The 14,165-nt window shown below is 33.7% G+C and overlaps 2 protein-coding genes across 2 annotated transcripts; one reads left to right on the top strand and one right to left on the bottom strand.

Moving 5' to 3' along the window:
• Positions 1-144: 144 nt before the first annotated feature.
• Positions 145-7,355, top strand: LOC106180781 (vesicle-associated membrane protein 4). The gene is made up of 8 exons (XM_013564907.3): positions 145-274; positions 948-1,060; positions 1,822-1,874; positions 2,339-2,389; positions 3,181-3,281; positions 3,777-3,856; positions 4,774-4,825; positions 5,343-7,355. Exons 2-8 carry the CDS (start codon positions 995-997, stop codon positions 5,378-5,380), a joined length of 441 nt encoding a protein of 146 aa, XP_013420361.1. The 5' UTR covers positions 145-274; positions 948-994; the 3' UTR covers positions 5,381-7,355.
• LOC106180780 (uncharacterized) lies at positions 7,352-14,087 on the bottom strand. Its single transcript, XM_087007654.1, has 10 exons — positions 13,658-14,087; positions 12,570-12,682; positions 12,161-12,315; positions 11,410-11,577; positions 11,013-11,142; positions 10,342-10,464; positions 9,852-9,966; positions 9,440-9,511; positions 9,051-9,154; positions 7,352-8,729 (listed from the first exon to the last, which is right to left on the bottom strand). The coding sequence occupies exons 1-10, from the start codon at positions 13,826-13,828 to the stop codon at positions 8,600-8,602; spliced, it is 1,281 nt and encodes a 426-aa protein (XP_086863780.1). The 5' UTR covers positions 13,829-14,087; the 3' UTR covers positions 7,352-8,599.
• Positions 14,088-14,165: the final 78 nt, after the last annotated feature.

Here is a 14,165-nt window from a genome sequence, read left to right as displayed (position 1 = left end):
TACCATGTCTTTATCATATTTTGGTACTTTTGCTTCATTCTTTCTTTTCTTTAAAATGTCTTATAAGACCTATCTCGTAAGTATTTATGATAAAATCTCACTCAGTAAAAGTTCATTTAAAAAGTGTTTTACAAGTATAGATATATAAATAGATGTTTCAAATTTACACGCGTTATAGGTCTAACCAACTGTTTAACTGTACTCCGTTTGCTAGAGAAATTCTTGCTGTCGAATTTCCGTTTTTTTGACTGGAGGTATTTATCTCCTGACCCAGGTAAATATAGAACTTATTGTTAGTTACCTATTTTTCATTCCATTTACGTCTGTTTCAATTAACACTACATGCACAGAATACTAAAGGAATGATACCCTTCATTTTTTTTTTTTTTTTGCATATATTCAAATGCAAAAAGCCGATTTTTTTACTTTATTATTATTATTCTGTCTCTCAGGTTATCGTGGCGAAGTAAAAAATTATATGAAATGCATGACATTTAACTTTGTGTTTAACTTTTTAAACTTTGCTTGATTTGCTTAAACATTAACTATGTCTGTCAGCTAATATTCGATAACCTGGAGCAGATAAAAACAATGTCACTTGTCATAAATTATGCATTACATTTTTCATTTTTATTCGACTGTAAATCATTTTCAGCGCATGTGGCCTTGTCAGCTGAGCTGATGCCATTTGCTTAGTTGATGATCATAAAAGATACTGCGCACGATTGCTACTGTACTAGTTTTACATTGTAATTCATATTTTGTTTGCTAATTTTGCCCAGTAACAATTTTGTAAAATAAAATAAAATAAAAATAAATAAATAAATAATGGCAAAATCATACTAAACTGATCCAAGCATCAGGTATCAGAGAAATCAGAGTAATCATTCCCCCAGATCTAATCTGTTCATCTCAGTTTAAAAGAAGAATTATTGTTATACATGTAGGTCTAGCAGCTGCCTTATTTATTATATAAGGCCACAGGCTCACAACCATGCCTCCTAAATTTAAGAGGACTGTTGACAGCTCGGACATGGCCAGAGCTAAAGACTCTGAAAAAGTAAGTGTTTTCTTTCATTTAAAAAAAAATGAATTATACACTGTATCGGTTCTGTCTTTTATATTGGTACATGCTCCAGTGAGTCCAAATTAATTTTGGCTTAATAAATTACAACTTTTTATAACAAAACTGATGTTATTTAGTCTTGGTAAATGATTCTACTTAATCATCCTATTTAGAGACCATGAAAAACCTCTTTCATAGCATCATGCAGTATTTTGCAAAGTTATGTCTGACCTCACACCAAATGCATTAAAATTGATGGTGGGCCACTATAACTTATATTTGTTAAGTAACAGGCTATTGTTTCTGCTGTGGGCCACTAGATTCCTATACTTAGTCTAGTTTGGTCATGACACAGACTGCTGTTATGACTGCTGTTAGGATTTTAAAGAGTTAAATCTTTCACTGAACAGCATTGAGTAACTGGGTTGATTACTTTAGTGGACTGCTTGCACTGACCAAGGCTTAATCTTATAAGTTAAAAAAAAGTACCAGAAAGTATGATTTTATCATTTACACAATTACTGGTACAAGTTGGACTTTTATGTTAAAAAATTGTCAAAATTTCCTGAAAATTGACATTTTTACTATGTATGGTATATTAAAAAGTGTAGTATAATTGTAATGCTTTGTATAAAGGACAGAGTAAAAACATTAAGTAGTAGAAGTGTACAGTTAGTATCATTTTTACGTTGCTCATTCAGTTTTAACTGCACCTTAAAAAATATTCTGAGTGAAGTAGTTGTTCTTTGTTTTAGGTTAGCCTACTGGGTGAAAACTCTGATGATGAGCAGGAAGACTTTTTTCTTAAGTGAGTTTTTATGGAATTTGCATTTGTTTACAATGGCAACATAATAACTTGTCAGGGTGATAGCTCGCATGGCTCAGTGACATATGACAACAGGGTGATAGCTCACATGGTAGAAGTGCATGTTGCTCTAGGGATGTTACAGTGAAAAAAGGGGAAAGGGCAACCCAAAAGATAGAGTTGATAAACACCCTCCCCACCCTTAAATCTTCAATTTTATTATCATTATTTACTTTGATGAAGTAATATATTGGCTGCTCATGCTGCTAAATTAATACATATAAACACATTAACATGTATACAAATTTGTTAATTATTTTTTATTTAGTGTTGCAATTTCAAAATGAAATATGTCTGCTTGCTGCTAATGTTCTTTATACATATTTACACATATCTGTACACTGACATCTACAAGTTTGACAATTTTAGTTAAATGTTTCCTTTTTAAAATAAAATATTTTTTCCAGAGGCCCCAATGCAAGACCAGGGCGACTCTTAAAAGATGAGAAAGTACAAAGGTGGGAATGCAGTTAAATAAAATAAAACTGTCCTACAAGACTGCTATATGGGATAAATGTTCAAGCAGAATTAATAATTTAGATTTATGCTGGTTTTATTTTTACTGGAGTCAAAGTAGGACGCATTTAGAATAAAAGGTTTTTGCTTGGTAGTATTGAAAGTCTAAAGTTCCTTTTTGTTCATAAATATTTAAATTGGGGTCTGGTTTTGTGGAATAGAAGAAAGCAGGATTTTCAGTGCTTTAAATGTTATCTTCAAAATTTTGATCACATTGTTTGATCATTTGTCCAGAAGCTGGTTTTTATGAGGGTAGCATTGCTTGGCTCAGTGCTAGATATAATGTTGTTATGTAACTTTATCACTTTCAGAAAGGAAAACTGATTAACACATTATTTTTTTAAATCTCCATGGAGACAATGAATTTACCTTGGGTAGAAATTGTGAGAAAGGAAGTGGCCTTATTTAAGTGTTATCTTATGGCAGTCTGACAAGTGAAGTAAATTGCCTTGCTAACAGGATTAGCCTGCTATGCCAACTACAAGAAGGTGCGGCAGAGTTAAGAAGAGCATACTTTTGTGTAAAGATGATGTTGGTTCTACACTTCTTTGTTTTAGCTATTTTAAATCATTATAAAAAACCAAACAATACCCATTTTCTTTTGCCAGTGTTAATGTTGTAAGCATTTTGTGGTGGTTTTAGACAAGAGCTTGGAGCCAGTTACTAATAGATGACTTTCTGCTACTTTATATTTTCACTCAATAAGTAAATTTTTGGGAAAAATTTTTGGCAGGGTTCAAGAACAAGTAGATGATGTGGTGGGAGTGATGAAGAGTAACATAGGCAAAGTACTGGACAGGGGAGAAAGACTTGAAGATCTGCAGGACAAATCAGGTAATTTTTGCTACTACATGTACTAGTAGATTCATGAAAATTGAAGGCATGCACATGATAATATACAAGGGATTATCTTTTTTAACCAAAGATAAATGGATTTTATGTATGTGATAAACAAACTGTAAGAGTTAAAGAAATAATGTGAAATTAGTGACTAAAAATTTACAGTATTCAAATTTCTTTGATCTTGTCTTCATAAAGTTGTGCTGAAGGGTTATAGATAAGATGCTTTCCATCCCTACATATTTGTTTGTATGTGGGTGAAAAGTTGATTCTGCATATTGGAACGAATGTGCTGTTTGTTTGGTTTTATAGTGTGTGCTTGTGCCATGTAAGATACAAATACATGTATTTATTCTCTCTGCATGGCAAGGTCTTGCCATGTTACAGTCCAGAGATATGCGTGCCTAGGGATATGTGCACATATATGATTTATTGTCATAGGATTTATTTTCTAATACAACACTGTATATTAATTGTACCCTGTTGCAGACCACTTAAACAGCAATTCCAGATTGTTTCAAGCAAGAGCCAGAGATGTCAGATCTGCCATGTGGTGGCAAAATTGTAAGGTGGGTATACAGATAAGGAGATACATTACGTAGTTAGGAAGTGATGCCCCAGAAATCAGTTTGGTTGCACTCCCCTACAACAAAGGTTATATGATTGACCCTTATTGTTCAGAACCTCAGTTTTTCATTTTTTGCTAGTTTACAACTTGAAAAGTTTATGAGCTAAAATGTTCATTAGCTTGGTAGATGGATCATAAATGAAAATTATCAAACACAAGCCGAAAAAACTTTCATACCGTTAGCTTAGGGTATGAAGTTTTTTGGCTTGTGTTTGATAATTTTCGTTTATGATTATTAAAAAGTTTGTCTTGAAAAATGTCCATTAATACCAAAAGTGCTTAGCCTTGTAATCCAATATGGCAACTGTCTTTTCTTTTTTTTCTGATAAAAATTATACAGAGTTTGTATAATGAAATATTGTATTTGCTTTGGATCAGAATTAGGAGACTGGCCTAGAATGATGAACATTATGGGACCATTCAGGTCGAGTAGAGCCGAGTGCTAGTAAGGCCGCAACCAAAATATGACTGACTTACATGAAAGGAAGACCGCTAACCCTGTAATGGTCTCTCCGCCTCTCACATGCCTCACCATGTGTTGTCCCTCGACCGGTTGAATTGAGCCAAGATTTAATTACTGTGCCCCTGCAGGGACGACATGTGGGGAGGCGTGTGAGAGATGGAGAGACCCTTACAGGATTAGCGGTATTCCTTTCATGTAGGTCTGCCATATTTATGTAGCGACCTTTCTATCACTCGGCTCTTCTCAATCTGGATGCTCCCTATCATTAAGTCAGTATCTGTCATTTCCCAAAAAATATATGTCAGGATGTGAGATGATTTAAAAGAAATTCTCATAACTATTTTCAATGGGCAACTGTTTGCCATATATTTGACAAAATGTTCTTTAAATTTCAGATGAAAATTATAGTTATGATTGTGATACTGATCATCTTTGCTGTCATAATCAGTGAGTACGGTATTCACATCTAATATCAATAAACTGATTGAGAAGCATTAAATGGATTTTTAATTTTTGAATTTAATGAATAGAAAAAGTACATAGCTTTTGAATTTCTTGTCTGAAATGCTCATTCATAAAAAATGTCAATTCAAAGCTATATATACAATTTTTTTTTCAAAAAAAAATTATAATAAATAAATAAAATAAAATAATAAAGATATCAGATTTTCTCTTGATGTAGATAGATGTAAAATAGAATAATGATAACTTTTTATATGATTTTCTTCATTTCACCTAAGGGCTGTTGTGCCCAAACGCTTATCCAAAAGTAAAAAAAAAAAGGTGAAAAAACCCTGATAAACCTTTAGGTGCAATGGCAGTCGGGTGAAACAGAGAAAATGATATAAGAAAAATTCTCATCATTCTATAACTTGGCTTCTTGAAAAGATTAGTCAGAGCACTGCCAACATGGAAATATATATATTTGATATATAACAAATATGTATTTATATTTTCATTACAGTTCCTATTATATTGAAAGCAACACAGCACCAACATTGAGTTCTGCTAGACAAAGTCATGAAACGGAGACAGACATCTTTTACCCCTTTACCCAATAGTAGTTCTGATACAGTAAACCAAACAACACTTGCAAAGCTAAATTATTTTCTTCAGTGATGCCCCTAGGCATTTTTTTTTTTCTTTTAACTTGTTGACTGTTACAGAATGGTGTTTCTAAGATCGGTTTATAGATTTTATACTGCTGAGCGTTGACTCTCTGACTGCACATTGTTATATTATTTGACTGAATGAAGATTGGGCAATGCATAGCAATAATGGGAGAAGTTTCTTGAAGAAATGTTTTCTTGAAATGCATTAGATTGTATGAACTAACATACAAGTCATTATATCTCTTTCGTTTTCCCAAATCATCTTATGGGGGATGGTGCAATAAATGTTATATTTATTTATATACTGTCTTATTTGAGGAGGGGTTTGGTCAATTGCTTTAAGTTAAAAATGTAAATAACGACTTAGGTTGGGCATTTGAACAATTTAGAACAATGTAAATATTATAAAACAGTTTTTAAAGTTAGAAAATGATACCCAATGTAGGTCAATATTTAAACATATATTTGTAAAATGTTGTGATTGACAGGTTGTAATGTTGTTGTATAAATGTTTTTTCGATGATGAAAATTAACCTTTTGTTGCTCTTTGAAGAAAAGGGGGGGGGGGGGGGGGTATGATAATATACCATACAAATTTAAGGCATACTTGTATATCCTAAGAAACAACTCACACACTTAGCTTTTATTTAGTATTAAATCTCAAAACCTACCACTTTCACAGCTGTTATTTTTATTTTTTATGTAGGATGTTTGGTAGTGTCTGTTATAAAATGCTTTTATTTTTGTGTACCTCATGATGATAGATATAGGATGGGGAAAGTCACAAAGCCACAAGAGTCTGTTCAGAGTTCCCACTCTTAACAATGGATCAAAAGTGCTGAAAGATTTTGTGATGAGATGAACAATTTTTAAATGAAAAAATTTGAAGCAAACTGATACACTCGAAGTCAAATGGCTTAGGCAAGTAAAGCAAAGGCTTTGCTCTTTTCCAACCTACATGAAATTGGTCAGGATTGGTGATAACTAAGGCAGTGTTTAACAGTATATAGTTAAACTTCAGTAGTTGATGTTTATAGAGCTGTGATGTAGGATTGATGTGTAATGATATGTGTACATGTAGATACTTATTATATGTCCACTGCCGTGTTCAGGCAACTGCTGAAACCATTCCTGTTAACATCTACAGCAAAGTGGAATAAGACCATCTTCTTGAAGATGAAACAAACTTTCTTGAAAGACATGGAGCTGCCTGGAAATTTTGTTCCACAGATTATGCATAATTTTACGTACAATGTGATCAAATGACTGCTGAGAGCATTCCTGTTGCAACTTATCGTAACAGTTCTAGATCAAAGCAGTTACGACAGTCCTCTGGATGGTGGACAGAACATTCTGGAGGGACATTCTCATTACCTGGAATACTGGGTAGTATGGATGCATTTTACCTTTTAAAATTTGACAGACTGGGTGACCATGAGGCACCTTTAAAATTTTGGTTTTAATGAAATAGTATGTAATTTTGATCCAGTTCATATGATTACATGATCACAATTGTAAAAGACACCTTTAGAAGTTATGGGTTCATTTAATATTTTGTCTGTCAAGTCAGGTACTTGGTTGAAAGAATTTTGACTACCGATGGTTATAAGTTTTTCTTTTTACAGACGTGCTATAAAGGTTGAAATATCTGGTGCTAGCTGAAGTATAAGAGGTTGTATTTATTCACTCATAAAAAGGTTCATTATTAAAATGGCATTTAGTAAGAAGGTTATCTATTTTTAAAACTTTGAAAACAAGGTACATCATTTTCACTAATAACAGCCATTTTGTAAAATAGGTTTATTTTTGTGTTTAAAAAAGTTGTCAAAGGGTTGCTAAATAAATGTAAATATTGAGGCACTGGAGTTTCATCTTTTTATTTTTCTCACTAAGAAATTTGAACTCAAAACTTTTTTAATCATATTCAAGACATAATCTCATAATGTACTTCATGAATCGCATCCTCTTCCCTCACAGACAATAAAATAATACATTAGACTTAAATTCTGTCAAATTTATTAGGTTTACAACCATACTTTAGACACCTTTAACCTTTTGCCCACAGAAAATTATTAGCAAAATAATTACTACAATCAAAATGTTATTTAAATATAGCACACATTATCTTAGAATCAAAAACAAATCAATATCTACAAAAAATAGATATGCATTTGTTATAAAATTAACAATCTTTTTTGTAGAAACTAAAAGAATTTGATCTTATCAGAAAAATATTTTAAAAATATATTTTGCAATATATAAAACATTTTGTCAAAATGTTATCAACAATTTTTATAAAATCTCAACAATATTTATAAAATTTTCAAGTTTTTATCTCAAATGGTAAACATGTAAATGATCCCATGTAAATCAATTCCCCTCTTTCAAGTTTTATACAGGTTTACCATCAATGCATAGATGCAGCTGCCATCAAAGAAGGTTATATCTATTTTAGGTTTGGTTTGTCTTTGTGCCTGTTTGGTAGCAGACAAGATATTTCAAAAGGTTACTCAAAAATGGTGATGGGAATTAAATTGAATTAAATTAAATTGAACAGTTTTTCAGGAAGGGGAGAATAATTCCATATATTTTGCATATACCTATGATAGTTTTATTGTCAATCCTGTAAAGTTTTACCCATAAAGTATGTGTCATTATAATAACAGAAATATGCTAAAACAACAGTTTAGTTAGCATTTTTCTATCCATATCATCACCCATATCATCACTAATCATTAATGCTTATCCTATAAATACCAAGAATCACTTCTGTGCAACACTGGTACAACACATTGTAACAGCTACCTGAAACCTATATGGCAACAACAAATATTTATGCAGTGCATAAAAAAATGACAAATGAAATCTTCAGGTTCAGTTCCATATCTCAGGTCATTCCATAACCTCAGGGCAGATCTAGAGATACTTTTTGAGAGTCTTTCAAATAACCTCTGTTGATCCATCCTCTATTTTTGATCGTCTTCCAACAGAAAAATTAAATACTCATCAATGTAAACCTGAAAATTCTGACCACCTCCCAGGAGACCCAGAGGACAGCTTCCATCTGCCCCTCTGAACCTGGGGTCAAAGTCAACATTGTCAACACTGCCTATCTCTCCCCCTCCATGTATGCTTTCATAGCCTGACACAACCTGTCAGCTGCAGACAGGAGCACCTCTTCTTCAAAGTAGCTTATAGATATCCTGGCACAGTTCTTGAAGTTGGCATTAGGTGACGCACTGAAATGGAGCAGAATTAAATATCTGTTTTTGTCTTTAGTTCTTGACATAAGGTGAAGTGTACAGAAAAAATTAGGAACCTGTGAATTCAATTGAAGAAGAATATTTATGTGTCTGAATGGGTATGCTTCTTGATGCTGGTCTGGTGGAGTTGAAATTGATGAACTTCAAATAGAATATATAATAATCATCTTTAACCTTGTTGTCTTTCACATGACTGACTTCCTTGTCAATTCAGTTTCATACTAAGGCAATTTTCCTTAAAGCGGAGTCTATGTGAAAAATTGCTAATTGTATAAGAAGTATTAAGAAGAGACCAACCATGATCCAGGCATGAAATCCAGTCTGTATTTCCTTTTGCACAGTTCAACGAGTTCCTCACAATTCACACTCTCAGGAAGTGTCAGCCATATGAAATAGCCTCCCTGAAATGTCATCAGAGACCAGGGTGTCAGTGAAAAATTTGAAGATTCAATAATTTTATCATAATGGTATAGTCAATAGTTAAAGAACAAAATCACATGGCAAAGAGGTGGGGGTGGAGACCAAATGGAAGAAAATAGTTATAGCAGACCCAAATCAGCATGTTTTGATTTTTTTTTAATTCTCCAAACATTTTCCATTTTTTCTGTTTGCTAAGTCATCAAAAGTGACAAGTGTCAATAATAAAATGCAGATTTGAATAATTTGGGGATTGAGGACATCCCTACCTTAGGTTCACTGAACTCGACTCCTTTTGGCAATTTATGTTTCAATGTTTTGCACACCTGTTTCATGTTTTTCTGAAAAAATATGACAAACATAAATTTGCCAATTTATGTATGTAGTGTAGTGCTATTAATGCATTTTAATCAGTTTCCAAACTTTTTTTAATGTCAATTTTTACTTCAGAGCTAGATCTAAATCCAAAAGCTTACATTTACATACAAAGCTCATCACATGAAAGACATATTTAATTGTCATTACAGGTGAATGTGATAATTGGTAGCATAACAAAGAGACAGCACACCTCTAATTTCAAAAATCCCAAGTAAAAAAAAATGCACCAGGGCTAAGACATGCTCATAATGCATTTTGATTTAAAATATTTTATCTCTTTTTTATATATCAAATGTTCCCTACTGCATATTTCATCTTCAACATTTCTAGGTGATGTGACATCATCCCCGTTTCCATGGCACCTGCCAATATACCTGCCATACAGTGATTGACACCTCCTCCACTTTGTAATGTGTGACTGTAACAAAACACAATTATATACTTTATCTTCTCCATTCCAAATAATTCACAACTCCTTTCAAGAGATAAATGACACACATGAAATATGATATATACATTATAGGCTGACTGATGCATGTACATGCATGGCCAATAAAGACCACTTTAAATTATGTTGACCCAAATAAAATATTATTATTTAAAATCATTCTTGCATCTCTACTTCAGCACTATCATTATTGTTAATTATATTTTACTCACTCATCTTCTTAATTATCCTCATTTTTTTCTTGAAATTTCAAATATCAAAAGTCTCAACTCCAACCTAAAAATGAACAAGTTTTACAACTGACTTCAAGCTAAATGTGTCATTTCACACAGTCTTATATCTTACCTTTCTTTAAGTAAATTTACTATCCGTGGAGATGCCTCAATCCAACCCACGCGGACCCCAGGAGCAAAGATCTTTGAAAATGTCCCATTAGAAATAACATGACCTTGGAAATCTGGATCGGTCCTGTAATAATTCAAATTCTGAATAAAGACCAAGGCTTCGTTCACATGCAATGTCTATTTTCTATTTTCTATTTTCTATTTTCGGTATGTCTTATGACCACGGTCTGTGCACTGAATATCCCGCGGCGTAATTACTGGCAGCGCGAGCCAGTTACTATAAGTTACTATAAGTAACTGGCTCGCGCTGCCAGTAATTACGCGGCGGGATATTCAGTGCACAGACCGTGATCATAAGACATACCGAAAATAGAAAATAGAAAATAGAAAATAGACATTGCATGTGAACGAAGCCCAAGTTCATAACTTATGTCCATGGATGCTTTTTTAAATTTAAACCACTCTGAAACATAATAAACATTCATCAAACATTTTGTATTATTTATCTCAAAATGTAATAAAAAAAACTTGTTGTACCAGCCATGGCTGCTGCATTTGCAGTGACTTTCATCAAGAAATAAGCTTAAATAAAAGTCAGCTATAGATAAAATTTCATTAACTTAGCAATTAAGCAGGCAAAGATTGTTGTAAAAGCTTGCATTGGTTGCATACTTCTTGTCGTAGGCCAGTAGGCGTTGTGGCGGGGGCTCTGCAGGGTCATAGGTCAGCAAGTTATAAACATCATCACACATGAGTAGCAAATCGTGTTTTCTGGCAAGCTTGATCAGGGACATGCAGCGATCTTCAAGCATATGAAAGGACATGAACAGATCTTCACATATTTGTCATTGTGCTAGCCATGCACTTCTCAAAGCAAAACCTTCTTTTTTTAAATAAAACATACATGTAGCAATATTAAAAAAAAAACTTTCTAAAAATGCTTTCAACAATCTTGTGAAAATCTAAAAGCTGGTCGACACAATAATTTCAATAATGCTTAAAGCTGTTTTTAGGGATGGAACCAAACTTATCCTCAAGAAAGCACTTCCCTGACCAGTCCCTGACTTACCGGGTGCCATTACTCTCCCTGTGGGGTTGTTGAATGTTGGAATAAGGTACAACATAGACCAAAACAGTCTTTTGGGACCCAATTCCCTTTTGTGGCGATGCTTCTCTTTTTCAGTTTTCAATATTTTTTCAAACTCTTCAACATTTGTTCCTTTTTCATCAGTGGGAACTAAAAGAACAACAAGAATTTCAAAAAATTCACACGCATTTTTTTTTGTGTGTGTATATAGTTTACAGTATGATTGTGTTTCGTGCATTCAAGTCTCTATCTTGGTGTATGGCTATAAAGAAGGTAGAACTGATTACTGAAAAACTTAAACCAAAACTTAAAATTGTTTTCTCTCATTGAAGGGATAATATAAGCTACAGAATATAAATATCTCAAAAATTGTAGTTTTAAAAACTTATCTGTATTTCTGAGTTCATAACACAATAGAGTGATAATTTGCACATTACTGATAGAAAACTGCAAGACCATCAGGATATACTGATAATTGTATCTCTCATGCTGACTTCAGTACAGTACAGTACAGTACAGTACAGTACAGTACAGTACAGTACAGTACAGTATATAGTATAGTATAGTATAGTATAGTATAGTATAGTATAGTATAGTATAGTATAGTATAGTATAGTATAGTATAGTTTATTGCCGAATCAACTTGACATAGGCATATAACCAGAAAAACAAACATATAACATTTGTGTTCAGTCCAGTACTCACTCCATGTGACCACAGTTAACTATTTTACCTGATATAATATTCATTCCATAGTCTTCTCTTAACATGTTAATGGCTATAAAGTAGGTTGGGTCCTCTACAAAGATGGTGTCACCAGGTTGGAAGAAAAGGGTGGTGACCAGGGATAGGCCGTGTGTTGCCCCTGCAGTAAGGACCAGGTCTTCCCTATGCCAAATATACAGGTATGCAAATATATGAGGACAGTATACAGGTTTTTTACTGTCTGAAATGTTTTTATTATCTTTCAGTAACAGAAAGGACTGTATTTCTTATTATAAAGTAGCTAGATGCAGTGTTTCATTTTGATTGGACTAAGTCCTAGCTATTTATGATTTGTGGAAGCACAGTTAAAAAATTTAGATCAATGTTTGGAATTTAAGTATCCTGTGAAACAAGCCTCTAGGGCTAGTATAGCTCACCTGTCTAAAGAGTCCTGATAATTGTGGCTGAGGAACTTGGCCAGTTCTTCTCTGTAATCATCTCCTCCTACTCTGGGACCATACTGGAACAAGTACCTGGAACTGGGGGCAGCCTGAAAGACAAGGAGATGGTCAGTAAAATTGGTCTACAGCCTTTAACAAGGTAGTTTGCATCAAAAGGAATATTAATTGGTCTACAAGGAAGGCCGTCTTCCAACATACACTAAAAAACAGGACTGCCCATCACCAGATGACCAAACTGAGTGATATGGTGATGTCATTTAGATTTGAAATGGCTTAAACTTACAAATTATTCTGTTAATTAAAAAATTGTGTTCCTGGCCTCATCTTAGGGGTGTGACTGAAATGCGCAATACACTGCAATACAGCGCAACACAGTGCAATACACTTGATAACACAAGTCCAGTTGCAAGTAAACACAGGAAAGGGTAATCTCAAATAAAATAGGGTGATATAAAAGCAAAATATAGTACATAGTAATTAATATTGCTGAAACAACTTGACAATTTTTTCATTGTTTGGTCAGCTGCCATGTTGGCGAGTAGCCAACATGGCTGCCAACCGGACAATATAAAAGTCTTGCTGATTTGTTAAGTTATATCAATGATATTACTTACCTAGTAATATAGGTTGTTTTTATATCACCCTACTGGTACTTTGCTGGGAATGGTCATTTCTTTAGTGTAATTGCAACTGGATTTGATTTTTTAAGTGTATTGCGCTGTGTTGCGCTGTATTGCGGTGTACTGCGCATTTCAGTCACACCGTCATCTTAGCTATCAAATTATCTCATAAAAACCATAAAAATCATAAAAACCAATTAAAAATAATTAAGTTACCTTTTTCCGTCCAACACTAAATCTGTTTTTTAATCAATCAATCAATTAATTGACTAATCAATTGATTAATTTTTTATTTATAATTATTATTTTTTATGAGACAGACTTAATTTGCTTCATACAGTATATATTGTGAGACCATTGGGAAAGGGGCTGATCACTCCTAAACTTAAAGTACACTGAGTAGGACGATGAGTTTTTATGACATTTCTCTGGGGTCATATTTACCAGTTTCTTTTCGGTTGCTTTAGCCAACATTTCTTGTGAGTCTACCAGAGCTGCCTCCCCAGGGGCCCCCATATTCAACGCCACTATCTCTTCATTAACAAAGCCAAGTTCCTCGAACAGAAATCGGTGCCGCATCCGTGTTGTAGCGTCGACAGTGCTTTCGTTCTCCATAATTGTGGAGTAATGAGACGTAGACAACCAAATTTTTAATTCTGTCAACAATATACGACCTCAAGGCAGTTGCTTCATGCTTAAATAGGCCAAGGTGAATGGCGTCCCAGGGCAAAGGAGGGTCCCCCTGGAGGGTGCGACAATCCAAAATTAAAAAAAAAATCACAATCAACAAAATGACGGTATTCAATTGAACATATTTTAAAAAAAAACCTTTTAGTGCTAATGTTCCTGAATCCCTATTACTTCCACATAGTTATTTTGTCACTTTTTTAAAGAAGAGAATGCTTGAGCATGTCCGTGTCGGTGGTCATCCACGTGCCCCGGGTTTGTTTTT

This window comes from Lingula anatina, chromosome 3, assembly GCF_051362555.1.
Source record: "Lingula anatina isolate TDL-2025a chromosome 3, LinAna3.0, whole genome shotgun sequence".
NCBI classification, from domain to species: domain Eukaryota; kingdom Metazoa; phylum Brachiopoda; class Lingulata; order Lingulida; family Lingulidae; genus Lingula; species Lingula anatina.
This window is presented reverse-complemented; position numbering and strand designations above follow the sequence as displayed.